At 47.7% G+C, this 26,287-nt stretch overlaps 2 protein-coding genes across 9 annotated transcripts in view; one reads left to right on the top strand and one right to left on the bottom strand.

Moving 5' to 3' along the window:
• TRPC4AP (transient receptor potential cation channel subfamily C member 4 associated protein) overlaps positions 1 to 15,955 on the top strand; it is a 42,812-nt gene extending 26,857 nt beyond the window's left edge. For 6 of the 8 annotated variants that reach the window (XM_026076837.1, XM_026076832.1, XM_026076836.1 and 3 more), the window contains 11 exons: positions 219 to 361; positions 4,013 to 4,144; positions 4,800 to 4,858; positions 7,285 to 7,386; positions 9,223 to 9,306; positions 9,645 to 9,735; positions 10,091 to 10,231; positions 11,974 to 12,082; positions 12,287 to 12,399; positions 12,625 to 12,831; positions 13,896 to 14,294. In XM_026076837.1, coding sequence (XP_025932622.1) covers positions 219 to 361; positions 4,013 to 4,144; positions 4,800 to 4,858; positions 7,285 to 7,386; positions 9,223 to 9,306; positions 9,645 to 9,735; positions 10,091 to 10,231; positions 11,974 to 12,082; positions 12,287 to 12,399; positions 12,625 to 12,831; positions 13,896 to 14,033 — 1,319 coding nt within the window. In that variant the 3' untranslated portion in view covers positions 14,034 to 14,294. Of the gene's footprint in view, positions 1 to 218; positions 362 to 4,012; positions 4,145 to 4,799; positions 4,859 to 7,284; positions 7,387 to 9,222; positions 9,307 to 9,644; positions 9,736 to 10,090; positions 10,232 to 11,973; positions 12,083 to 12,286; positions 12,400 to 12,624; positions 12,832 to 13,895 lie in introns of all 8 variants that reach the window. The other 2 variants (XM_026076831.1, XM_026076833.1) reach the window with 2 other exon arrangements.
• Positions 15,956 to 17,282: 1,327 nt separating this feature from the next.
• MYH7B (myosin heavy chain 7B) overlaps positions 17,283 to 26,287 on the bottom strand; it is a 45,650-nt gene continuing 36,645 nt past the window's right edge. Inside the window, exons 27-43 of the mRNA XM_026076790.1 lie at positions 25,994 to 26,139; positions 25,293 to 25,383; positions 24,281 to 24,670; positions 23,668 to 23,794; positions 22,664 to 22,782; positions 21,970 to 22,166; positions 21,390 to 21,739; positions 20,663 to 20,787; positions 20,218 to 20,333; positions 19,873 to 20,065; positions 19,561 to 19,764; positions 19,281 to 19,406; positions 18,941 to 19,111; positions 18,489 to 18,593; positions 17,911 to 18,006; positions 17,564 to 17,701; positions 17,283 to 17,354 (exon numbers count right to left, since the gene is read on the bottom strand). Coding sequence (XP_025932575.1) covers positions 17,343 to 17,354; positions 17,564 to 17,701; positions 17,911 to 18,006; positions 18,489 to 18,593; positions 18,941 to 19,111; positions 19,281 to 19,406; positions 19,561 to 19,764; positions 19,873 to 20,065; positions 20,218 to 20,333; positions 20,663 to 20,787; positions 21,390 to 21,739; positions 21,970 to 22,166; positions 22,664 to 22,782; positions 23,668 to 23,794; positions 24,281 to 24,670; positions 25,293 to 25,383; positions 25,994 to 26,139 — 2,706 coding nt within the window. The 3' untranslated portion in view covers positions 17,283 to 17,342. The remainder of the gene's footprint in view (positions 17,355 to 17,563; positions 17,702 to 17,910; positions 18,007 to 18,488; positions 18,594 to 18,940; positions 19,112 to 19,280; positions 19,407 to 19,560; positions 19,765 to 19,872; positions 20,066 to 20,217; positions 20,334 to 20,662; positions 20,788 to 21,389; positions 21,740 to 21,969; positions 22,167 to 22,663; positions 22,783 to 23,667; positions 23,795 to 24,280; positions 24,671 to 25,292; positions 25,384 to 25,993; positions 26,140 to 26,287) is intronic.

Below are 26,287 nucleotides of genomic sequence, written 5' to 3'. Positions count from 1 at the left end.
ATCAAATTTTATCTAACTAAACTTCCAGCTATGTTTTTCCTCTTCTCTTGCATTTAACTTAAATTGGTTATTTGTTGTATGCTGCTAATTTTTATTGAGAAGAGGATTCAGTTGGATGCTCTGGGCCTACATCTGCACTGTTTGAATGTAAAAGTAACTGTAACAAATCCTTTCCTGTTGAAACTGTCTTGGGCTCACATCTTTGCCATCTTTTTCAGAGTCTTCGGATGAAAGTGGATTGGCCAACACCTCAACACGAACACAGCTTCCGCAGTCCATGAAGATCATGCATGAGATTATGTATAAGCTGGAAGTGTTGTATGTTCTCTGTGTGTTACTCATGGGGAGACAAAGAAATCAGGTGAGCATTTGTAAATGGTCACACATGCATAAGTTGCTGTCTTTTTAAACCTAGGTGCTCATTAGTTAGGTCATAGATGCAGGAACATGAAGAGCAAAACTCAAGGCATAAAGCTGGGCAAATCCTATCATTGCAGCGATGCGCAAACAAACAGACAGTGTTTTGTTGCTCAGAACCAGAATGAGCTATTGGGTCGGGCTTGTCACAAGCCGTGCTGAGCAGTGTGGGGGTGGTGTTCAGTCTTTGCAGAGCTGCCTCTCTAGTGCAAGATGGATGCAGAATAACAAAGGCAGGCCCTMAGCTGATGCATATGTTAAAGCAGCCATAACCTGCCCTGATCTGCAGCAGCAAGATCCAGGAAGCATCTTCTACCTGCATGTAAGGAAGCATGTGGATGTACCTGGGTGCTACCGGAGCTGCCTGCTGGGGCATTCTTCCTCCTCCCTGTGCACTGGTGACCCTGCTTGGACAGGCGGAGGGAATGCCCAGCATGTAATTATAGTTACCAGAAAGCGGATCTGCTGGGAGGACTATTATTTTGCATTGTATCAAGTCAGATAATTCATCCCTGCCTGATTTCACCACAAGAATGCAGTTTTATAGATGCTGCAGAAACTGCTTCCAACTTGCACTCATGCCACTGCCGCCTATTTAGGGAGCTGGCAATGCTAGCTTTGGTATCTCTGTGGCTCAATTTTAGCATGTTATCATCAAATGTGACAAAGTAGCAAATATGCTATAGAAATAGCTAGCTTTGAAGCTAACTTCTTTTATTTGCTAGGAAAAAAACTCCTTATTCTTCCCCTGCCATTCCTGCCCCCATGCAAAGAGGGAAACTGTTTGTCATAGAGTAAAGCTGGCAGGCAGGAAACTTCTTTTCTGGAGCTGATTTGGGACTGGAAGTGCATTTTGCAAGATTTAAGTTTCTTAAGTCCAACTGCTTTGTGTCAATAGCCAAGTCCTTTTGTAAAAACCACTGCCTTTGTTTGAAACCCATGATATATCCAACATTACTTAATCTACATAGAGCTTTCAAGAAATTGTCTGATGGATGTAAATCATGCCACTTTTTGAGAGAAAGTCGGATTAAGRACTAGAACTGAGATGTTCTCCTTCAGGAATAAATCGTTTTATGTGGAAAGTTCCAGTAAGCAGGAAACAGCAGTGTCTGCCTTAGCACTCTAACTGGCAAGCATTTCAGCTACATGATGGTATCTCTATTCCATGAGGAGCTAAAAGTGCTGGCTCTGTGACATCAGTCTTCCAGTTTAGGCAGCCAAAGGTCTTACTAGTTTGATACTGGAATAATTTTGAATAGAATTTCTACAGGACGTCACAACCGTCCGTATTCAGTCCACTGCCTCATGATAAACAACATAATGGTCTGGCACTTGCTTGAAGCATGATGCAACTTCTTAACAAACGGAACCTGTTCCTGAATGTTTACTCTAAATCCTTGGTTTCAACTTGACTGCTGGCTAACTTGCAAAGATTGAAAACTGTGTTAGCAGTGACTCGGCTCCTACCTGCTGCCACATCGAGGATGATCGCACCCTTGGGAACAAGTGATGTTTCACCAGGGATCTTTTCCTTTGCTTCCCTCTCATTATGGTCACACCCCAAACTACTCCTCTCATATATGTTTGTCTAGGCTGACTTATATTTTCCTGTTGTGGTGAAAGACAATCAATTGTTTTACTTGCTCCTGCTATAGGGAGCCAAACCGCACATAGTAGAAGGACACATAATAGCTTTAGTAGTGAGAACGCAATAGAGCAACTCGTGAAGCTGGGCAGCAACAGGGAAAAGTCAAAGGTGTTCGAAGGACTGTTGGAATGAGTTGGGGGTCTGGGAGGGAGCATGATCCAAAAACAATGACTCTGACTCAGGAACTCTCTCATGCAGTGGTCAGGTGAGAGCTTCGCGTTCAGCAAACTAAAGGTAGACTGAATGCATTTCAAATTAGGGACACGTCATTTGGGACAAGCAGGTTATGTTCTGTGTGGAAAGCAGATTCCCGAGTTAAAACAATGAGCACGGAGAGCTGCTTTCGTGAGGGATCCAGAGCACTCGCAGGCAGCTCGCACGCCTGGCTTCATCCTGTTGTGCTTGTGCCCCACTGGCCGCCGAGGGATGGAGACTACAGGGAGTGCTTTGTTCAGACAAATCCCCGAGAGCGGTTTCTGTTGGAGGCTTGTGCCTGGGTCAGAGTGTCTGAGAGCCTTTTAAAGTAAGGGAACGCAGAAGACTCCCAAGTTTTGCAGTCTGTCAGGGTAGCATGAGGGAGGTGGGAAGGAGCTGCATGCTGCCTCAAACTTGATGCTCGCAGAGCTGCTCAGCAGTGGGAGTGTGATTTACATATCAGTGGAAAGTTAGTGGCTGCAGGTGAGGAATTCRAAACACTACCAGCTATGCTGCTAACAAGAGTAAAAAAGAAAACCTGTAAAATAGCGTTGGCTTAAATACTTTCAGTTGGCTCAAGTATTTGAGGAAATGGAGCAAAATGGAGCGCTCAGCATTAAAATACTGTTAGTTATAATTCACTGCAGGGACAGTTTAGGTTGGTGTTTAGATGACCTGATTTTTAAGGGATGTTCCTCTTCCTGCTTTGGGCACTTTTATTATTTCTGTGCCTGTTTAAAAAAAAACAAACAAAAAAACCCAAACACCACACCATAGAGATATTAAATATAACCCATAACTAACACATTCAGCAAACTGCTCCARTGGATTGTTTACTGAATCTGGAGGGAGCTTGTCAGTGCAGGGACAAAGCCTGTTGTTGTGCTTTCCCAGTCATGCATGATTTTCTACTCTGTTACATCTCAAGGGATACTGCTTGTCATAGGACTCTAACTGGTGAGGGTCTCCATTTGTATTTCTCCTATTCCTCACCTTTCAGAGTGCTTACATCAAAAGTAGCGATGCTTGGGCTGAAGGCATTTAATGGCARTTCACATCAGAAGCATTAAGTTTTTTACCCGAGTTGCTCTGTAGCCCGTTTCAAATATGTTAGTGTTCTGTGTCCTTGCCTTGGTGGACAGACTGATGCACCTGAGTATCTTAGCATTTTCTTTTCTTCTTAGCATACTCCGGAGAAGTTTGACTTTCTGTTAACCTGCAGAAGCAGTGATTGAACCGTAGTTTGACTGTGTTACTGCTGAACTCTGCTCAGAACTCCTGCACGAGGTCACTTGAACGGAAATACTATCGATATTGTATGTTGTCTTCAAAGGGCTACCTTAGCGTTAGCTGCATGAGCTAGAAAGGCAAAGTATGCTCAGTAGATGACTGGCAGCGGAATGTTAACAGTTTTTGTGATGCGCAGAAATTGAGTATGGATGTATTTTCAATGTGTTATAAATGATCTTCCGATGTCGCAAGCTGCTTCGAGGCACAGCAGTTAATTCAAGTGTTGGCTAAGAGCTTTCTACAAAAAAACAGTCTGTTTCCTATCCTCGTCCACCAAATGGAAACTATTCTAATGACACACCATGCTTAGTATGCATGTTAACATAAACATATGCTGTTTGATAAAGAATTTACTCTTTCCGTTGTCAGAAAATTACATAATTATACCCATCTGTTTTCCAGACTATGTTATATCTGTATTTGAGGCTGCAACAAATGAGAACTTCTCTTCTTTTCTAGGTTCATAAAATGATAGCAGAGTTCAAGCTGATTCCTGGCCTCAATAATTTGTTTGACAAACTGATCTGGAGGAAGCATTCAGCATCAGCCCTTGTTCTGCATGGGCATAATCAAAATTGTGACTGTAGCCCAGTGAGTAACTTTATTAATTCTATATGGAATCTTGATCTCATTTATAATACAATTCTGAGAAACTGCACTGAGTAACTGAATGTCTGGATCATAAATACAGTGAGACATGGTAGGATTCAGTGTTTTGTTTTTATGCTGCAAGCTGTGTTCACTGAAGTCTTTATCTTTGGTTCACTCTAGTTTATTTATGGGAAACTTAGCCTCTCTTCTCTCTCCCAGTTTCAGAACTGGGAAAGGGGTTATTTCTGTAATCCCTGAAGGCCAAAGGGAGAAAAACGGAACTTAAAGAAATGATAGGTAAGGGGTCTAGCAAAGAGGGCCAGAAAAAAAACAGATTGCARTCAGGTTTTTCAAACCTAGGTATAAAACATTATTCTAAACTGATCAGTGTAGGGATGAGCTTTTTTGCCTTTGCAGTGAGAACAATCATTTATTGACTATCATATGCACAGGTTTGCATGTGGGCTCCACTTCARTTCTATTTATGGAAGCCTGCAAAGTGCAGCCTTCTGCATTTATGCAAGTCACTTGCTCTGCTGTGCAAATGGGTTTGATTTGGAGAGGTTTCCAATTCAGCTGTTTCATGTCTGCTAGGTAACTGAAGAGGTCCAAAAATCCTAAAGCAAATTTCAGCCTCTTTCTTCTCTCTTTTTAGGACATCACTTTAAAAATACAGTTCCTGAGGCTTCTTCAGAGCTTTAGTGATCATCATGAGTGAGTATGAAAAACTTGGTAGACTGTGGCTCAGCAATAACGTTTGCCCAACTGCAGTTACAACAGGTGTCCTAGGCACAGTGCAGGCTCTGTGTGAATGGAAAGTTGTCCTACCCTTGAAACTCCGTTCAGATGTTCACATGCCTTTGAGCTGCTGCTATGAATAGACTCAGGATATGCTCACCAGTGAGCGTATTTTAAGTATGCCTCTTGATGATTAAAACTAGCCCATTTTGCCTCGTGTTGAAATGAACTGAAGCTTTCATGTGATCAGTTACCACTTTTTGGCTGAAGAAATAAGGAAGTGGCTTTCATGATGCCGTTCATCTGTTCCTTGATAAGTGGTAGCGAGGCAATGTGTTCACAGGGTAACTTTTCTCCTGCGTGCAAGCTCAGGTTTAATTCAAAGTGGAACAAGTATAAAAAGGCTGTTGGAAGATCAGGGGGAAAGACAGCATATCTCTGCAGAGGCTATCAGTGCTCTTTTGCCCTTGCACAAAGGCTGGGAAGAATGATTGCTGCTTAAATATCAGCAATGGAGAAGACACGATTTAACTGAAGAAAAATGTTAGAACAATTATCTGTAAGCTCGTCATCAGGAAGTTAGGTTGGAAACTGGAAGAAAGTTTCTATTTCCCTTCAGAAGGCATATTTCTGAAGCTTGATTCTTCTGGAGCAGCTGGAGGGTGATGCAGTTTGTTTTTTTTTATTGTTTTTTGTTTTTTAATGCACTTATTCAAGAAGCGCACTTTCAGTGCTGATCCAGATAATGCTTGTTTGCTCCAGTCTTACCTGCAGAATCACATCTTCCATTGTGTCAGTGTCGTGCCACTCTAATTTAACCCTTCAAGTTCTTATAAATCTCATTTGAGGCATATTGCACTAAATTTGCATCTTAACCATCTTGATGTCTTCACTTCTTGTCTAGCTGGTCTTATTTACAGCCAGGGCTGATACTTCTGTGTGGGTTTTATCTAGTACTATTAAACTTCTTGTATCTTAGTATTAGAAGTGTCAGCCAGTTTAATTGGGAAAAAAAGTTTTAAGTATGGGGAACTGCTGGATGTATTTTAAACATAAAGGGAAGATTGACATATTGCGATTCCTCCATGCAAGATGTTGTTTGTCCAGGAATCACTCCAGGTTTTCCAATAAAATCTCTTAAGATACGATTCTTATTTAAGTGGCTGCTACAAAGATTTCAGGCTTGTTTAAACAAAAAACAGCTTTCAGCTGTAACATTTGAGCAAATGGAAYGTGTGGAATCTGGTTAGGTTTTTTTAAACAAATAATTACATAAACTCTCTGCGAAATCACAGATCAGTTGAGTGAGCTGAGGACAGGATGAAAACAAGTGCTTGTATTCCAATATTGACTTCAGTAAAACTATGAATAAACCCAACCTGCAGAACTGTTTATGTGTGGAGAGAGAGGTTATATTTTCATTACAGAAACCTGTTGATCCAGATCAAAAGAAGCTTCACATGACAGCCTCAGTGAGCACTAATCTGGAAGATAGTGTTTGAAGCAAGAAGGCATATGAAGGAAGCTTCCCTTCCCCATCACCTTTCTGGTCTAATAGTTTATCTTCTCTGTAGTTACTATGTTTTCATGAACAGGTTCTCTTCCCACACCCACACCCAGGTATCACATCATTCTTTATGGTTTCCTGAAAATAAATCTTTGCTGTCTGATTCTGAGCAGGTTGAAGCAGGAGGGCTTTGGGGAGCATGCTGGAGTTGGTGGGGGGGTTGTGGCAAAAGGAGACTCTGGAGTACACTTCTACTTTGTCTAACCTGCTCTGCTACTGACCGCTGGGGGGTTCTTTTATTTGACAGATAATCCAGTTGGATTTCATTATGAAAAATTTAGTATTCAATAAGGCATTTTATTTGAATTTTTTATATCTAGGTTTTTATATCCATCCCTGTTTTCTTTTCTGCATTTCATGAAGTCTTTAAATATTTCCAGGGTAACCAGTTCAATCACGGTAATAAAATACCAAGAAGATTGAGTATTTTGTTTGTTTTTTACAGTTTCAGATTCCTGCCCTCTATGTGAGGTTAATTACTGATAAATAGCATAGTCACTTTATGGCAGAGAAAAACTGTAGGAAGCTGTGAGGAGTCTGCTATTTAAGTCTGTTGAAAATCAGCAAACTATTGCTGAGGTTTGTAAAAACTAGTGCCATCTGGAAGCAAATATTTACAAAACAAACCCTAAGATCCTGACCAGATCAGCAAAGGATAGGTATCATGAAGCTAGTTAGTGTTGAGACTTGCATTTGGCAAATTTCAGAGGAGGCTTTCAAAACTGCAGCTAGCTGTGTGGTGTGGTGTTACTCTACATGGGATTGCACATATGTCTGTCTCTTTAATGGTTTCATCATCTCTCTTCCCCCCTACTCCCCAACTATCTTGTTTTAGGAACAAGTATCTGCTTTTAAACAGCCAAGAACTCAATGAACTGAGTGCAATCTCCCATAAAGCCAATATCCCRGAAGTTGATGCAGTTGTTAACACGGACAGGTAAGTAGGGGTAGAGGTCCTAGGCCAGCAGCTTCTAGCATTTTGCAAGCACTTACRTTGGCGGTTTGATGTCACCTGTTTTGTCTGAAGTCCTACAGAGCACCACACTTGCTTTAGTTTCAGTGATGTGTTCCAGCAGGGAGTATCTGTTTGCATGGTGTTGGTGGTTGTTAGCAACTTTAAAGTGTAAGGCCCTTTAAAAACAAAYGCAACCTAAAGTGGGGATTTTGAGTTTGTGGCCCAGACTTCCATATGATGTGCTAGGTCTGCCTGTTTGTCTGGCCTGTCTCCCTGCTGGCTTTGCAGAAAGAGCTGGGATCCCTCTAATGCGTGAATTGCTGCTGCTGATAAATATTGGACTTGAGGTTCAGGAGCAGTCTGTGTGCATAATGTCCATTTCTAGTCTGCATAAACAGATTTAAGTGTGTCTGCTCAAAGCTTTTATTTTAAGAGCAGCTAATAACTAGAATAAACTAAATTAGATTAACATGTTAAACCACTTAGCCAAGTAAAACGCTGGGAATTCTCTATCTATTGGGTTGACTATTTTGATTTAATTTAATATACAATTCTGATGCAAAAACCTCACAAAGTGAAACATTTGCAGAATTTAGTGGTCAAAATACTTCCAGAGTATCAGTAGGGACTTGGATTGCACAAAGCAGATTTACCTTGCTTCAAAAGGGAATCCTCTAAGAGGATTTCCAGATTATAATTATCATCATCATAATCTGCCTAACTGGTAAGAAGCAGTATCAGTGTCACTCAGATCCCTTCCTCCTAAGCACAGGTACCTTTCTGYCTTTGTTCAAAAAGGAATAAATATTTGGGGAGGGGGAGAAATTTGGCCTGTGATGAGTGCACTGAAAGGAAGTGGCACAAGGATGTAAACAGCTTTTTCCCATCCTGCAAAGTTTCTCAGCTTTCTTGAGTCTTAGCAAAAACAGACTATCATGCTGAAAGCATTCCGCTTTCCACAAGGGCTCGGTCAGCTGGTTATTGACTGCTCAGCAAAGGCGCTGATACAGTATGCAGGCAGGAACCTGGATCGATCAGCTGAATACACATGCTGTTTTTCTTGGAGTAGAAAAGTGCCACTTTGAAGCATCTTATCCTACCGCTGCAGAGTGGCTTGCATAGCCAGACAGGCAGCACCACTCGGTTTCTGCCATAAACTCGGTTTCTTTTCCAACCTTAGCATTTCATTTACGTAGCCCCTTTCTTGATACATGAGGTTAAGGCAGTGTTTCTGCACGTGCTTCCAGTGGRTAGATAACTCTACTGAGGTGCTATTATATACAGGTAATATCGCAGTCCTAGAGCCTCTATAATTTTGTTAGGACAAACAGAGAAAGGCTACCTAATCCAGAAGATGCAAGGTGCTAGGTTTCCATCCTCTGATCTGCTGCCTACTAAACAGAATTTAGACCTTCCTTTACATTTGTTGAGAGGGAARAAGGCATGTTTTTCTTTCAACCCTGAGCTCAGATTGATATCTGACATTTTTTAATCACTTAATTTTTACAAATTGCATTTGTATTTTTGAAATCATTAATATTTTGAAAGAAAAGCAATGGTCTTCTCTTGGATTTATTTGGAAGCCATTCATTTGGAAGGGTTTTCACAAATTTACCAAAGGTAGTTAGGAGACCTCTCACACTGGTAGAACTAGTTAAAAAAAAGAAAAAAAAAAAGTTAATGCATCTTCTTGCTGTATAGCTAGTACTGGGCTGTAGGTCACTAGAAGTTCTGGAGAGAAGACTGGATTCAGCGTTCTACAAAGTACAGTGCTTGTCAGCCCTTCTACTCATACTGTAATTTTTTTGCATGCTTTAGGAGTCTTGTCTGTGATGGGAAAAGAGGTTTGTTAACCAGACTGCTTCAGGTCATGAAGAAGGAACCAGCTGAATCGTCCTTCAGGTAGGCTTCGCTTGCACTTCAGCATATTGTTTTGAGGTGCTGGAAAAGCAGTTTTCGCAGGGCTTGCAGCAGTTGAAAATGCTTAAAATCATAAGGTGCAAGAAGATTTTTGTTGCATTTGGCTGCGGTGACAATGCAGGTGAGGGAGAAGGCCAAAGCGTGCATTGGACCTTATATCCAATACAGTCACTGACTTTCTGTGGGAACAATAGGTCTCTCTCCAGCTTCACATTGGAATGAAACTGATGAGGAAACTTAGTTTAAATTCTGGTTATGATTAAAAATTCTTCCCCTTGCTCCAATATTGAAACTAAAACCTCATTTCTTCTGTTTCTCAGGTTTTGGCAAGCAAGGGCAGTTGAAAGTTTTCTGCGAGGCACCACCTCCTATGCAGACCAGATGTTCCTGCTAAAGAGAGGACTCCTGGAGGTAAGAAGTACATGTTAAGCTTAATCTGTAACATATCTCCATAATAATCAAGAAGGGCATTTAATAAAGAATTCAGAGGGTAAAAATGGAGTGGCTAAATATTTGCTATAGTAATAGGGCAATTTTTGTAATGTTGAAAAGTGTTTGAGTTCTGCTTGTGGCACCTAGACATGGGGTGGCCTATTCTATTAAATTAGCTTTCCACTGATGCAGACTATAGAAGACTCAGCTGAATGGTTGTCTATAATCCTGCCCTATAAGAACTAACCCTGGAGATAAATGTTTGAAGTAGTGATTAAATCAGACTGGTGGCTTGGCTAAACTGTGACAATAACATGTTTTCTTCCCATGCCAGCATATTCTCTACTGCATTGTTGATAGTGAGTGCAAATCGCGGGATGTGCTGCAGAGTTACTTTGACCTTCTGGGAGAACTGATGAAATTCAATATTGATGCATTCAAGAGGTTCAACAAGTACATCAACACRGATGAGAAGGTAAATATTTGTAAAAGCTGTCCCCAGTAGGTCTAATTACACCCTCGTATAACCAGTTGTAGCAGTGGGAAACTCAGGTTCGTTTGCTACTTTCAGTGTGACTGTTGAGTTTAGTGCACAGTAAACACAGAGCACTGACCTGCCAAAGTCTCTTCGTAAGTATGTAAGTTGCTGACTTTTCCTCTGCGTACGCTCGTATTTTCGGAAGTGTTCCCAGCTGTTCTGAGTCAGCGAGTTCTGAGTTGTTCAGAAAACGTTGCTCCATTGCGTGATCAGGCAGATCGAAGGTCAGAGCTCAGAGACCGTAGAACAGTTCCTGTGATGTCACTGGGTTTTGGTTTAAGCTGGTTGTTGTGGACATTGATACAGCCTATCCAATAAGTCTTTCACGGTCGCTTGTAAAGAAAATTCTTAATGGAAGACAAATCTTAATGTAGGTGATTTAAAATACTCATTATTATTTGTTAATGCTAAAAGGTATGTCTTTGCTTTGGTATTATTTAAACTTACAGGCATATTTTAAAAGTCATGGCTGATACAATTCCTTATAAAACACTTAATTTTATATATAGATCAAGAATGGACAGCTCTCTATGCGTAAGTGGTTTCATGTTTTTATGCACTTCTGTGTATATAATCTTAGCTGGTGATTAGGTTTTGAATGGCCTCCTACTCTTGCTTATGATACTAAAAACTTTTCTAGTTGCTGCTAAATCTGGCAGACATTGGAGAATAGAAGCAGAGAAGTATTTCCAAGAAGGGTGTATTTAGTATCAGGTTGTTCTCTGGTAACTGAACTGACAAATTTTAGAGAATCTACTTCTAGAGAATATACATTACATGTGCTTCCTATTTATTGGTCTGTAACTTTTTCTTAATTCTCATTCTTTATGTCTCACTGTATGCCTTCCTAGCGCTAACTGCTGTTCAAAATAAGTGTAGGAAAAGTTGGACCTGGAGGAACTACAGAGCCCAACAATCCTGCTTATCTCCCTCTTTCAAAACAAATAGCCTGTAAAATCTTGGTCTCATTGAAGTGATGGGGGCTGCTTCATAACAGATTTTAGTAGCACCAGGCATCCTTTGGTCAGCTCTTGCTGCCAGTATTGGCTTGGCTTGGGCGAGGCAGGTCGGGAGCATATCTCTCCTTTTATTCTTGTTAGGGTTAAAGCAAGTTACTTAAGAGTGAGTGTATCCACTCCTTGCTCTTCGGCTGACTGGGCCTTGATACCTGTTCCACTTTCACGTGAGCTGTTGTAGTGCGCACACTTACTGAAGAGTGAAAAGGCACACTGCCTAAGTGTTCAGGCTGAAAGTGGCTGGTAAGGAAACGACCGTATGGGTTTTGGCATTCAGAACCTAGCTTCTGTCTTATCCGTGTTTCTAAAGGGAAGGGGAAGTTGTCTGCATTTGCGAAGCTTTATTTTGATGATGTGCACTCCTGGGCGCTTGTGAGATGGTTTCTCCCGTAACCTTTAAGAACTGTACTCTTTCAATCTTGAAAGTTCAGTTCTGGAGTGCTGTTGTTATTGTCCTATTCACCAAGCCTTATTTATTGCTCTGCCTGCTGAGGTTCAGTAGCCTGTTCCCTTGTTCCAACAGAGTAATTGGTTTAGTGCACCTCTTAGTCATAACACACGCTTAAAAGAGTATGAATTGCTGTTCTGTCAGGCTTCATCTGTTAGTGCTCATGCAGGATACTTTGGGGGCAAATGCAACATTAAAAAAGTATTTCTTTTTAGTTCCAGACATTTTTGAATCAGATCAACAGTTCATTGGTTGACTCAAATATGTTGGTTCGCTGCATTACGTTGTCCCTGGACCGATTTGAGAATCAGTCTGATGCTAAAGGTAAAGAATAAGAAGTGTTGTTTGTGTTTGGTAGTGATAGTGGTTATTTTAAGCCTGGGCTTTGAAAATGTTGGTTGGAGACAGAGAAATACCCCCTGTATGTTTGTTCCTATGGTCTAAGCACCAGTTCTTACAGCTGCAATGCTCAGATCAATGTGTCTAAACTTTAAGCACCTGATGATTCTCTTTTTCCTCTTGCTGCAGTTGCAGAAGTCCTGTCAGAGTGCCGCCTGCTATCATATATGTCCCAGATGTCCATGAGAATGTCCTTTCTTTTCCGTCTCATTAATATTATTCATGTACAGACACTTACACAGGTAAAGAGCTGACAATAATTTCACTGATACCTTGCTGATACTGTGTACTGATGAGCTGGGCTGGGAGCAGGGAGGAACCTGGCTTCTCTTCAAGAGACCGATGTCCCTTTTTTATGTTACAGATAATCCTCTGCATGCTTGCCTTGAGGGCGTTTTGAAGGTCATCTATACAATCAATATCTCAATTTTTTGTTGTTTGACCTACTATGTTATCTTTACTTTTAGGAAAATGTCAGTTGTTTGAACACRAGTTTAGTTATCTTAATGCTGGCCCGAAGGAAAGAAAAGCTACCTTTTTATCTGCGCACTTTGCAACAGATGGAATACACAGAAAAATACCCAGGCTTCATCCTCAACAACTTCCATAGTCTCCTGCGATTCTGGCAACAGCATTACCTCAACAAGGACAAAGACAGCACCTGCTTAGAAAATGTATGTGAACCTCTTAAACATAGTAAGAAGAATCATAACTGTCTGTGTACTAGTCACCTAGCAATAACGGGAAATGAGATGATGTGAAGGGGAAGAAAGGAGCAAGTTCAACCCCCCGCCCAGTGTAATTTTCTGAAGTGCTTTTCACACCATTTTATCAGTCAGGTCCCTGGTGCATGCAGTCAGGGGAGCCCAAGGCAGATGTATGGTTCAGGTCTCTCACATGAGCAGGTCAGAGATGGGGGTGACCATGTAAGGAAGCTGGTCATCTTTTGGGGGAGCCTGTATAGAATCGCTTTTAAAGATCCCAAGCCAGGAGGCTTCTTACTACCTTCTGTGGGGCTGAGTACACGAGCTTCAGTGCCTACTGCTCCCTTAACTAGCAGCTGCCTTGCATCTCTGCATCTCCCTTGTCCTTCCAGGAGGGAGCGCTTTGGCCTGTAGCACTGCTGTGAAACCTCCTACACGGCCCTTTCGTTTGGGTGCATCTTGGGTCTCTTGTAGACTTCTGTCTTGCATCTTAACCTCGCTTTCCCCCTACACTTATTTTTTACTAGGATGCAACTGGTTCTATTTAGTTCTTCCAAATTATCCAAGCCATGATTCAGGTGCCTGCCAGAGGCACACACAGGTGTGACTGACRTGCTGGTTGTAGGGGTGTCTGTACCTCAGTGTCCCCCTCCAGCGATCTGTTTGCATGGGGATGTGGGATGTGCTGCCTTCTGGGGAGTTCCCCGTGCTGCTGTTTTCCTTTTGCCTGGTTGCCAGAGGTATCCAGTGTCCTTAAATACCATCTCTAATGCTGCTCTGCTAGTAGAATTGATGTGGTGGAGGTCACAGTAGAAATAGCGTTGCCTGAGATAGTTGGTTCAGTGTCCACCTCTTCTGCTCCACACCCCTGAGCAGGATGGCCTCAGTGGTGAATCGGAGGTTAAAGTGTGTGGCTGAGGAAGTCAGGCTAGATAGGAAGTGATTTTCAGTTTCCTCTGCCTCTGAGATGTCTACTCGAATGCGTGTTGGTRCCTGCAGACCCTGCTAACCAGTCTCTTCCTCTCTTTCCGCAGAGCTCATGTATTAGTTTTACCTACTGGAAAGAGACTGTATCTATACTGCTCAGTCCGGACCGGACATCTCCCTGTGCCATAGTTAGCTACATCGACGAGGCATATATGGACATTGACAGAGACTTTTCTGAGGAGTAGTTCTTCACTCTGGCTTCTGATGGACAGCGCTTGGAGGGTACCTCGCAGACCGTGGATTTTCAGGGATACGCTGTGTAGTGTGTGTGTGCGTGTGCAGCTTGGAACCATGGGGCGTTACTGCATTGTTAAAACCCCAGCCCCCCTCCCAGTCCCCATCTCTGATCTCTAACGGAGGAGACTTTGAAAGCTCTCTGGGCAACACATTCAGGGATGTATCTTCCATTTGTTCTGGGATAAAAATAATCACTTGCAAAAAAAAAAAAAAAGCCTTTTTTTTTTTTTTCTTCTCTCCAGTCAAATGTGGCTGGTTGGAGTCCTTTTTGATGACAGATGACAATATTCTGTATGTGCCAATTTGGTTGTRGCTCTTTTTCCTGGCTACCAGAATTAGCAAGTCAAAAAGCACAGCAATTGCCCTCCAAATGTGAGGTCCAAGGAGCCAGTCTGACTGGGACCCCAACACACCAGCCACATGCAGAGCCACCAAGAGGACTCCCTTCAGGTTTAACTCTTCTGTTGGGGTTTGGAATCGGGGGTTTAGGGTTGGTAAGAGTGAGTGTGTGTGCGTGTGCTTTTAATTCCTGAGAGCCCTAGCTCCAGTCACCTCTTTACCATCTACTTTTGGATCATTTGGTACTAAATCCGTTCGGCCTTTGTCTGTTCGTGTGTTAGGGGAGAACCTCTACTCCTGCTGTCTTTCCTGCAGATCCTTCCTGTCTGAAGGTGTTTTTACAATGCTGCGGAGAACAGAGACATTTCAGCAGTGGTGGAATTGCAACAGGGGTTGGCTTTTTCATGGAGCACTAGCATTAAAACATACTAATTTTTTAAAACTTGCGGCTTGTCCCTTCTTGGGTAACTAATCTGGTTTTAAAATCCTTTTCAGGACCATTGCTYTTGATGCTAACCTGCTATGCCTGGAAGTCTTATATCAGTCTCTGCTTTCAGTCCTTAATACCAACACACACACATTAATCTTGAAGTGCAATATTTACTGGAGATGTCAGTTTTTCCTGGATTTGTTTTAATCAGAATGTGTTAAATGCTGGGAATAAACACTCCTAGTTGAAAGTAACTTTATAGGATACGTTGGGGAAGGGGGGAGCAGGTTTTGGCAGAGTCCTGATTGCGAAACCTGAACGTGCCCTGCCTACTCWCCAGTGTTAATTATGTTGCTCCAAGACAGTCACATTCCCAAGAATGAAATACAGTCTGAAATCCTGAGCCACTGCATTTAAGTCAAATCGTATGCATCTTGCAGCTCTAGCTAAAAGAAACCATTTTCCTTTCAGACATGCATCTGAATTATTTTTTTTTTTTAACTTATTTGATGAGGCAATTTGACTGCACACCTCTCCAGGATCGGGAGGCAGGGACTGGTGGTGAGGATGTCCCTGAGCTGTAGCATTTTGTCCCTAATCTTTGCCAGCAGAAAGAAAGCCATTCTGGGAATCTCTGTGCTGGGGCCTGGCTTCCAGCCCCTAGTGCAGGATTTGCTCTCTAAAAGTCACCCTTCTCCTCCAGCTTTTCTTATACTTCTGTGTCCTGCTATGGACTTACAGTCAGTACTTTGCTTGCGGGGTGGTCAGAGATGCTGAGCTTGTGCATAAACCTGGAGTCTTGCAGGAACTCCTGGGGGACCTCCCTGGAGGGCTGAATTTCCCTGGTAGCCTTTGGCCAGCTCCAGTGACGTTACTCCGGTCATGTTCCTTGTGTCAGGGAACTCTTTGCTATGGCAGCTGCAACTCTCTGTTCTTCATCAGGTCACCCCCTCCTGCCCCCCCCTCTCCCCCCCGCTAATTTCTTTCTCATCTGTGCTTTTTTGTTCTTGGGTATTTGTGTTTTTGGTGTATCTTTGCTTCTTAACTGTAATAGATGTACACTTAAAATAAATGCTTCAAATTAAAAGGCTTTTAAGTTAAGGGATGCCTTTTCCATAGTCTAGTTAATTGGTGCATCCAATGATTGCTGCTATAAACCTGCAGAGTCTCATCTACATCTCTGTATTTATGTAACTTACAGTTAGGGGCCAAGCTGCATTTGTTCTTGGCTATTGGCCTGYGTATGGCTGAGCTGACATAACCCCAGCCTGCCTTCTAGCTCGTGAATCCCTCCTCGCCACAGCGGGAGCACAGGAATTTATATGTCTCTGTATGTTTTGAGTCCTCGCCTGCTAGAGGCAGCTTGGCTTTGCTTTCACCTTCAGGCTTATGCAGGAGGCTAAGTTGGCTGTCTTCAGAGAAGCGCACAGAAAGGAAAGGAAAGGAAACCCATGGTGACTCCTCCAGGAGAAAGCACGCTGGTCTCCAGCAGAAAGGCAGCTGCTGCAGCAGGCAACGGGAGGGCTGCTTGCAGATTTCAACTGGGAGCCAGTCTCCTGTGAGCTTGTCTGGCCATGCCAACTGCCTCAAGAATTTTTCTTGAGAGGGACCAGACAGCTCAGGCCTTCATCCTCATTTTGTCTTATTTATGGAGCGCAGAGGGAAGAAGTGTCCTGTGCAGTGCCAGGGAGTGCTCACTGACCTTGCCGCTGGCTTCAGTGGAGGCTTCAGCAGGTTGAGTGCTGGAATAGGGGGCGGAGGTGGGACCCCTGAGACTAACAAATACTTTTGGAAGTCTGCGCTATCCCCATGGATTGCTGAGGTTCGTGCTGCCCAGATTAATGCCAATTTACTAACTGCAAATAAACGTATTAAATGGAAACTTATTAAAGAAATCTATTTTAAAGAAATAAGTGGAATGTCTTTCTTTTAGTGCCTTTTCCAAAGCTGTAATGAGCTTCCCTCTGCCCTCAGGGATGTACTTAGAATTTTGGCTCATGGTTTGAGTGAGGTCTGTTCTGTCCTCTCCACTCACACATGTCCCTTGCCTCACCCTTCAGTAAGCTGAGTGTGCTGAAGGGTTCTGGTAGGGAGGGTGAGGAAAGGGCTCTTTCCCCAGAGCTGAACCAGTGCACTAGTGAGGGACAAGGGAAAAAYTGCTCTTGCCTGAGCAGAGACCAGTTTGCCCAGTGCTGGCAGCAGCTCTGATTCCCTGGTGCCAAGGGAAGCTACTGCCCCTCTCCTCTCCCTGCCTGGAGGTGAAAGACACCCACCGATCCCACCTTGTCTCCCCAGGTCTCCATTACACTACTGCAGCAGAGCCTAAGGTAAGGCTCATGTTACCCCATCACAGATATGAAGAAGCCTGTCCTGGTAGAGAGCTATGTTTATTTACTCAGTGCAAAGCTGGCAGTGACTGTTGCAGCCATTTGCCTCCACAAAGTACAGCAGGCAGTTGGGGGACAGGACCGGGCACAGGTCTGCGTTCCTACTCCTTGTGCTGGCAAAAAATAAAGGGAACGTGTGAGATGCTGGGCCTGGAGGCAGCAAGYACTCAGCCACCACTCAGGTCTGCCTGGCAGCACTAAGGCAGCGCCAGGTGGCTGCGCTAGGTGCAGCCTTGGCCAGTGCAGCCGCTCGCTTCGGCGCCACGGCCCTGCGCCTGGCTCCCCTCCCTGCRGCAGGATGGTTGCGGGGGCCGGGCCTTACCTTGGAGGTGATGACCTCCCTGGTGCGGGCGCGCAGCTTGTTGACCTGTGTCTCCGCGATGTCGGCCCGCTCCTCCGCGTCGTCCAGCTCGTGCTGCACCTTGCGGTACTTCACCAGGTTGGAGTTGGCTTGCTGCTCCTGTGGTGGCSGTGGGCCACAAACAGGCAGGGTGAGGGGAGAGATGGGTGTGCATGAGGCACAGCCCAGTGCCTGGGCCATCAGCTCCCCACACTGGACCCGGGGCCCCTTTCSCCTTTAGCCCACCCAGCTGGGCAGTATAGGGTGCCCACAGGGATTCCCCCAAGCAGCTCCTGGGGAAGACCAGAGAGGTGGTGATTAGCACTTACCGCCTCTTCAAACTGGCGCTTATAGCTCTTGACCTTGCTCTGCAGCTTGTCTATCAGGTCCTGCATCCGTGTCAGGTTTTTCCTGTCTTCCTCAGCCTGGAAGAGCCCCCCCCCAGCCTGGTTAGCAGGAGCCCCAATGGCTGGTGCAAGACCACGTCGTCCTGCCCAGACTCCTGCTGCCCTAACACCTTTACAGGAGTCCCAGTGGTGCCAGGGCTCTCCCCACACAGGGAGCACTAACCCACCCCACTGATTCCAGCCACTAGCCCCATGYCACACGGGCTGTCCCCTGGCTCCCTCCTTGCCTCACAGCACCCAGCTGAGGCAGTGCCCCTAAAGGGACAGAAGGACACTGCAGCAGGTGGTGGATGCCAGGGACTGGGAGAGCTCTGGCCCTTCCTTTTCTGTGCCAGCACGGGGCCCAGAACAAGACCCTGCTGTGCTGGCCTGAGCGCTAGGCCCTCTGGACTGGTGGAGCGCTGGAGAGGACAAGGGTCTGAGCACAGGACAGGGGCTAGGTGAGTAGGGTGTCAAGCCCAGAGTCCTGCTGGGGTAGGGCTGTGCCACTGCTGCCGTACCTGGTAGCTCAGCTCCTTGATCCTCCTCTCGTACTTGCGAATGCCCTTCTGGGCTTCGGCCATCTTCTTCTGCTCCATATCCAGCTCCCCCTCCAGCTCACGCACCTGCATGCGGAGAGAGGCCAGGTCAGTGCTCTGCTWCCCTAGTGCCACAGCCTGGTTGGGCTGGTGGGACGGCCCCAGCCCCAGTCAGGGCCAAACCAATTACTCAGCTCAGAGGAGCCCCAGCAGTGGCTGAGCCATCCCAGGCAATGGCTTGAACCCAGCCCCAAGCTCAGGGCCAGGTCGGCTCAGGGGTTGACCCTCACTGCCTGTGGCCCAGCCTGTGGCACCAGCTGGCCCACAGGGAGGGATGGGGCCATGCCTATGTCCTGCAAAGCTTGGCTGCTGGGGCAGTGCTGGGAGCCTGCTCCTGGGTGGGCAATGCTGGTGGCCTGCCCTTGCCGCCTCACCCTGGTCTCCAGCTTCTGGATCTGCTTCTTGCCCCCCTTGAGAGCAATCTGCTCTGCTTCATCCAGGCGCATCTGCAGGTCCTTGATGGTCTGCTCCATGTTCTTCTTCATCCGCTCCAAGTGTGCACTCGTGTCCTGCTCCTTCTTCAGCTCCTCTGCCATCATGGCAGCCTGCAGGGCCAAGGGCACACAAACATCACCACCAGGCCAGGTAGCCCTATCAGATACAGGGGTCCCACAGAGGAGCTGCAGGACTCTCCCCTCTCCTCACAGCTGCCAGCCCCACAGGACACTGGGCACCCTTGCCAGCCACGTAGCACAGTCTCCACCATGCACTTACATCTGTGATGGCCTTCTTCGCCTTCTCCTCAGCATTGCGGCACTCCTGCACTGCATCCTCCACCTCGCTGCTCAGCTGCGAGATGTCGGTCTCCAGCTTCTTCTTTTGGTTGATCAGGCCTGTGTTCTGCAGACAGAGAATGGGGTAGTGGCACAGGAGCCAGCTGTTCACCTTGAATGGTGGCCCCAACGCCAGACAGGCTCCCAGCTCCCAGGTACCTCAGCCCATCCATGGGCCAACAGAGCCCCACATCCCAGCTGGTCGACACGAGGCCCCTCACCTGTGAGTGGAGCAGGTTGACCCTCTCGGTGGCCTCCAACAGCTCCTGCTCTGCCAACTTCCTGCTCCTCTCGGCCTGCTCCAGGGCTGCCCGCAGCTCCTCCACCTCCGCCAGCAGCAAATTGTTGCGTCGCTCCAGTGCAGCTGCCTGCTCCTTCAGGTCATCATTGTGGCGCTGGGTGTCGTCCAGCTCAATTTGCAGGTCCTGCCAGACAGCGCGGAGTCAGTAGGGAAGGAAAGGAGAAGGGGATGGCCCCAAGCCAGGGCTGGCAACTGGGGCAGCACCCAATCGTCCCACCCGTGGCTGTCCAACCTTGATCTGGGCCTGAAGCTGGCGGCCCAACTTCTGGAACTCAGCTGCCTGGCGGTTGGCATGGCTCAGCTGGATCTCCATCTCATTCAGGTCTCCCTCCATTTTCTTCCTCAGCCTGACAGCCTCGTTCTTGGCCCGAGCCTCTGCGTCCAGGGTGGCCTGCATGGAGTCCATGGCGCGCTGGTGGTTTCGTCTGCAGGAGGCATTGTGTGAGTGTGTCAGCCCTATCCTGCTGCAAGCACATGGCTCTGGGAAGCCACAGCCAGCACCAATTGTCCCATCATGGGTGTCATGCCAGCTCTGCCCCTGCAGTAAGACCCCAGTCTGTCTCCTTTCCCCACACACCTCAGGTTCTCAAACTCCTCRTCCTTCTCTGCCAGCTTCCTGTCCACATCAGCCTTGATTTGGTTCAGCTCCAGCTGGATACGCAGTGTCTTGCTCTCTTCATGCTCCAGGGCCCCCTAGAGATAGCAACATCCCTGTGTGAATGCAGCCCCCAGGAAGGTCGCCCCAGCCACCCAGCCTGGCCTCACGTCCCAGCCTAAAGCTGTGGGGAGCACAGGGAGTCAGGGCAGTCAGGAGTCCACCTCAATGACTTGCTAAGGGTTGCACAGTGCTCATGAGCAGGGCCCAAGAATCCCCTACGTGCTGGTTGCAGCCTGTCGCTCAGGGCTGTCATGCTGTATGGGTCACCTGCCCCAAACCACCCTGACTGGAGCTGTAAGGTAGGAGAGGTGGCCCTCAAGGGGCAGGAGGCACACGCAAGAATTGATGGGAAACACAGACTCACCTCAGCCTCCTCCAGGGCCGCCTGTATATCGCTCTTCTCACTCTCCAGGGCCTTCTTCAGCTTCTCCAGCTCGTGGATGGTTTTGCCACTCAGACTGATCTGGTCAGTCAGATCAGCAATTTCCTCTGGCAGGAGCAGAAGGGCACTGGGTCAGGACTGAGTTGCAGGGCCAACCCCACACGGGCACCTTTCCCACTTCCCCCCAGCCCAGGCTGAGCCTATGTCATCCCTAATCCACTGGAGAGCACCCATCCAGGCATTGGGGTTGTGCTGGCAGAATGGGCACCAATCCCCCTTGCTGGGTCCTGCTGCACTCCCCTGCAGCCTGGGGGGGGGGGTGTAGAGGTGTGGGGGTGTGTCACAGGAGAGGCGTAAGGAGCCATGGAAATCTGCTTCTCCAAAAGCAACACTCCCAAGTAAGCRACATGTCTCAGCCATGGCACTTCTGGCAGCAAAACCCATTTGGCAACAACAGCCAGGATGACACTGACCTTCTGTCTGTAGTCGCCCCCATCACACATGGGCTTCCTGGAGGGACACAGGGCCCTACAGCCCAGGAGGCAGGAAATAGGGCCAGGCTGGGCTAAGAAGTGAAGTCAGCTCCTGCCCAGAARTACACTCATCCCACCACACATCTTGGCTGAGGACAAGGAAGCTACAGGCTGCTCACAGAAGAAGGGCATCAGGGAGCTAGCAGTCTGAGGGGAGAGCCTGAGCTCAGTCCTACCTTGCAGGTTCTTGTTCTCCCTCTTGAGGGTCTCCAGGTTGTCCAGGGACTCCTCATATGCATTCTTGAGCTTGAAGAGCTCYGTGCTCAGGCTACGCGACTCCTTCTGTGATGCTTCCAGCTCTGCCTGSGTCTCCTCATACTTCTGCTTCCACTCAGCCAAGACCCTGTCAAAGTTGCGTTGCTTCTTGTCCAGGGCGGCRCAGGCTGAGTTGGCTCGCTCRAGGTCCACCGAGAGGTCYTCAATYTCTGTYTGCAGCCGGTGCTTGGTCTTCTCCAGTGAGGAGCACTTAGCGTGAGCAGCCTCCACTGCCTCCTCTGCCTCCTGCAGCCGGATGGCCAGCTTCTTCCTGCCAATGACAGCAAGGGGTGAGCACGCCCAGCCCAAGCATCATCCCACCTGTTGCTCTGGGGATGGAAGGCCATGACCTACCCAAACACCCTGGTAAGGCCCTCCCTCAGGCTCAGGTCTGGGCAGAGAACTGCAGCCTGAACCTCGGGTCTGGGAAAGCCCCATCTTTGAATGGGGACTGACCACCTGCAGAGAACATGCTCCTGTGCCACATGGCACAAGACTCACTTGGCTTCCTCAAGCTCTTCCGTCCTTTGGATGGCATCCGTCTCATACTTGGTTCTCCACTGGGCCACTTCYGCATTGGCTTTGGACAGGGTCCTCTGGAGCTCACTTTTGGCCTCTACCTCCTCCTCATACTGTTCCCGCAACAGGTCGCAGTCATGTCGGGAGGCTTGCAGGGCATGGGCCAGGGCGTTCTTGCTCTGAGGAAAGGAGAGCTCATGAGAGGAGCAGCTGACACCAGGCTCCTGGATGCTAGCAATAGTGCAGTGTTGGATGCAGAGGGCCAGACTCCTGTTTTTTCTGGGCCAAGGGCTGCTCTTGGGTCTCCTGCGTGCAGGGTATGTCCCATCTTCCCAGCCCAAGTTGCTGGGCCACTGCCATGGTGGGACACATCCCCTGATATCACTGTCACTCTGAGCTGCYGACCCTGACTGTCCTGCCTGGATGCAGCCATGAAAGCTAATAGGAATCTGGTTCAGCACTGGTGACATTCCTCTGGCAAGTCCATGCTGCAGCTTGGGCCCCAGCATGGCCTTCCCAGCAGAGCCCCTACACATTGCTGTGTGTGGACCCCAAGAGACCACAGAGCTGATTATTCTTCTCTTGGGGCCTGGATTTCCAATCCTTCTGCTTGGCTATTCCCTTTTGGGCAGTGTCTCCAGGGCCACGGAGATCAGCCGTGCCCCAGCAGCCTCACCTTGGTCTCTTCCTCTAGCTGCCTCTTGAGCTCCTCAATGGTCTGTGTGAACGAGGTCTTGCCACGGCTCAGCTGGTTGATGAAGGACTCCTTCTCCTCCAGCAGTCGACTCAGCTCCCCTGGGTTCAGAACCAAACAGCTATGTTGGGGCGCAGGGGCTGCAATCTGCATGAGCCCAYACCCCCACAGAGCTTGTGGCCTTCAGCTCACTGCAACATCACTGCCCAGTCCCAGGATCCCCCGGCAGCATTCTCACCCACAGCTGCCCTGTGAGCATGAACACTGGTGGGACATCCCCAAACCAGGGGCCCTCTGGGCTGCTCCCTAACTAGCCACACAGTCACCACAGTTTCTGTCTAGCCCTCATCATCCTCCAAGGACGTGAGAGGTCTCACAGAGGTGACCCTTCCCTTGGCCAAGCTTGAGGGGCCTGAGCCCTGACACTGTCCCATGCAGTGCAGAAAGTTTGCTGGGACAGCAGATGTGGGCCAAGACAATGAGGCCATGGGTTCTTTTCCTCCTGTTTGGCAGGAGAGAGCAAACCTGTGTAACAAAGTAGCCGGTGGAGGTGATACCTATGACCCAGACTTGCCTGCTGAGGGGAACTGTGTGGAAACCTCCAGCAGCCCCAGCTGTACAGCCACCCAGGAAAGTTGGGGTCCATGGAAAGAGGCTGCACTCCAGCAGCTAAAGGCTAAGCATGGCAGCTAGGAGTACCCTTGTTCTGATGCTTGAGATCACAGCATGTACCCCAGCACCAGTGAAACCAGCATCACCACAGAGATTCTCCCCCTTGCCAATATGACACTTCTGCCAGGCCTGAGCACAGGCACAACAGGGATATCTTGCTCCCCTTCACTCCTGATTGCAGCTTCTGCTGTCATTTGTCCATGTGAGAAGCAGGACAGTTTGTATGGCTAAACCACTGCTCCCTGACACAGATGCCCCAGTGCAAGACCAGTCCCAGAGCAACGATACGTACTCTGGCTGCCTCCCCCACCTACCGTTCTCGGTTTGCAGCCTGCCACGTTGCGTGCTCACATCAGCCAGTTGTCGCTGCAGCTCGTCCACCTTGGACTTGGCTTCRCTCAGTTGGTCCTCGTAGGTGCGACACAGCTTCTCAGCATTGGCCTGCACACATCAAGCAAAGCCCACATGAGACTCAGCTCCGCTCAGAGAGTGCCATTCTCCCACAAGGGGCTCAGTGACCGTGCATCATTTTGGGACCTGTCTTCCCTGCTCAGCTAATCCCATATGAACACAAGACACAGAGCAGGAACCTGCCAGAGCTCTCCTGTCCCTGCTAGGCTGACAGTAGCTCTCGACAGTAGCTCTCTGCTGTTTGTCTCTTGGGAAGTGTCTTCCTAGATCTTCCAGCCTTGACTAGGACTAGCACCTCAAAGCACCTCAAATCCTGCAAGCACTGCCATACAGTAGTACACACTGAGTAAGAAGGACTCAGCCCTGGCAAAGCAGACAGAGTTAGGACAACATCCCATGGATGTGGCTGTGCAGAACACACTGCAGCCAGTTGCCATAACGCTGCAGAGTCATGGCTTCAGGGCCCAACACGCTCATGAAGGGACTGAACCCACCGCACACAGAGCCAGTGCCCACCTTGTTCTTGGTGAGGTATTCAATGTTGGATGACAGGTCGTCCACCTCCATCTTCATCTCACTCTTCTCCTTTTCCAGCTTCTGTTTGACACGTTGTAGATTGTCAATCTGCTCGCTCAGCTCCGCCACACTGTCTGCATGCTTCTTCCGCAGGGCAGCTGCCGTGGACTCATGCTGCAGGGTTGCCTCCTCCAGGTCCCGCCGCAGCTTCAGGAACTCTGCCTCCCGCTTCTTGTTCATCTCCAGCTGTGTGGCCGTCGCCCCACCAGCCTCCTCCAGCCGTTCACTCAGCTCCTCCAGCTCCCGCGACACTTCTGCCCGCTGCTTTTCCACCTTGGCTCTGGCCGTGCGCTCAGCCTCCAGTTCCTCCTCCAGTTCCTCAATCCGGGCCTGGCAAAGACCAAATGAAGCAGATGCTTCAAGCACTGGATGAAGCTCCAGCATCTTTGCTCCCCCAAATGAAGCAAAGTATCTCCTCTGATGCTGGGTAGCAACAAGCCACCATTCCAGATAAGTGCTTGGGCTGTTTTGGGTTTTTTGGAGGCAGGTATGCCCTGATAGTTTCTTTTGTTCAGTTTCTGCTCTCCTTTGGACCCTGCTGTCAGGATCCAGGCTGATACTAGCTTCTCTTCAATGCCTCGATGGCCCTCAATTCAGTAGCCTGAATTTGGGGGTCTGTCTTTGCTAGAAAGAAGCCCTACAAGATTTGGACCTACAGAGTTTGGAGACTAGGTCTAAGGTCTTAGTCTAGACAAAGGACTACATCCTAGAAGGTGTTCTTCATTCTAGTGCTAGTGTTCACTTCATTAGTTCATTCCCGAATTTTTCAGTCCACCCCATCTAGGCAGAGGGTTTTGCTTGAACTAAGAATACCAGTTTTTCTCATTTTGCTGCTGCCAAGGAGGTACACCTGTGCTCAGACAGGGTCCAGACCATCTCAATTTCCCCAGCACATTATGTCTGATGGAAATTTAGGACTACTGGCCCTTGAGAATGATTCTTTTCACCATACCTGGAGCTCCTTGATCTTCTTCTGCAGCTGGGCCTCAAGGACTTGCTCATCTTCAATTCTGGAATTCAGCTGACTTATTTCAAAGTCTTTCCTGCATAAAAAGAAGGCAGAGCCTCTGGTCAGACAACCACTGTCCTACCAAGTCCCTTTAGCCCCTGAAGCCAGAGGAAGATTGCTCCCTTCTTTGCATCACCCAGGCCCAGAGGGTAAATAAACGCACACGGGAAAAGGCCAGCTGGGGTGCAGAGCAGTGCATGCACTGCTCTGGGGCAGGCCTGGAGTGGCCAGACTTGCAGACAACCTGACTCTGAGGTTTTCCCTATGAGGTCTCTGGATGTTGTTCTCCAACCCCCCAACTAGAATGAGATATGAGTGATGAAGATTGCACTTGTGACTGAGGTCCCAGCTCTGCATTAGGATCCTGCTAGGCAAGTCTCCAACCCTACATGCAGAGAAAGTTCTATRGCACCTTGATCTGTTAGTCCACACCACTGACAAGCTCCTCAGGAGAGGGACTCCTGCAGCGTCTCTGCATAATGCCCAACAAAACTAAGCCCTTATTTTGCCTGGACTAATCACACCAGCAGTGCTCACAGCCACATCCCAACAGCCTCTGCTGAGGCCATGTATCCACCTGGTTTAGAGGTGGGCGCTGGCTAGGCCAACTAAGGACATTGCCCAGGTACATGCCACGCACTCACTTTTTGAGTTTCTCCTCCAGTTGCTGTTTGTCATTCTCCAGATCCATTACAGACTCTTGTGTTAACTTYAGGTCACCTTCAAGTTTCCGCTTTGCTCTCTCCAAGTCCATGCGGATTTTCTTTTCTTGTTCAAGAGAGCTTTCCAGCTGGAGAATGAAGGGAGACAGGCTAGGGAGGGAAAAGACCCCCTGTAGCTCCTGAGCTTTTCCATGTCCATCACTGTGGGAACTTTACCTTGCCTGTAGAGCCAGAGCTGTTCCCCATTTGGTCTCCAGTCCCATTCCCCCAGCCCGG

The sequence above is a fragment of the Apteryx rowi genome, unplaced genomic scaffold, assembly GCF_003343035.1.
Source record: "Apteryx rowi isolate R43461 unplaced genomic scaffold, aptRow1 scaffold_44, whole genome shotgun sequence".
Classification (NCBI taxonomy): Eukaryota; Metazoa; Chordata; class Aves; order Apterygiformes; family Apterygidae; genus Apteryx; species Apteryx rowi.
The sequence above is the reverse complement of the archived record's forward strand: the minus strand, read 5'-3'. Positions and strand labels throughout refer to the sequence as shown.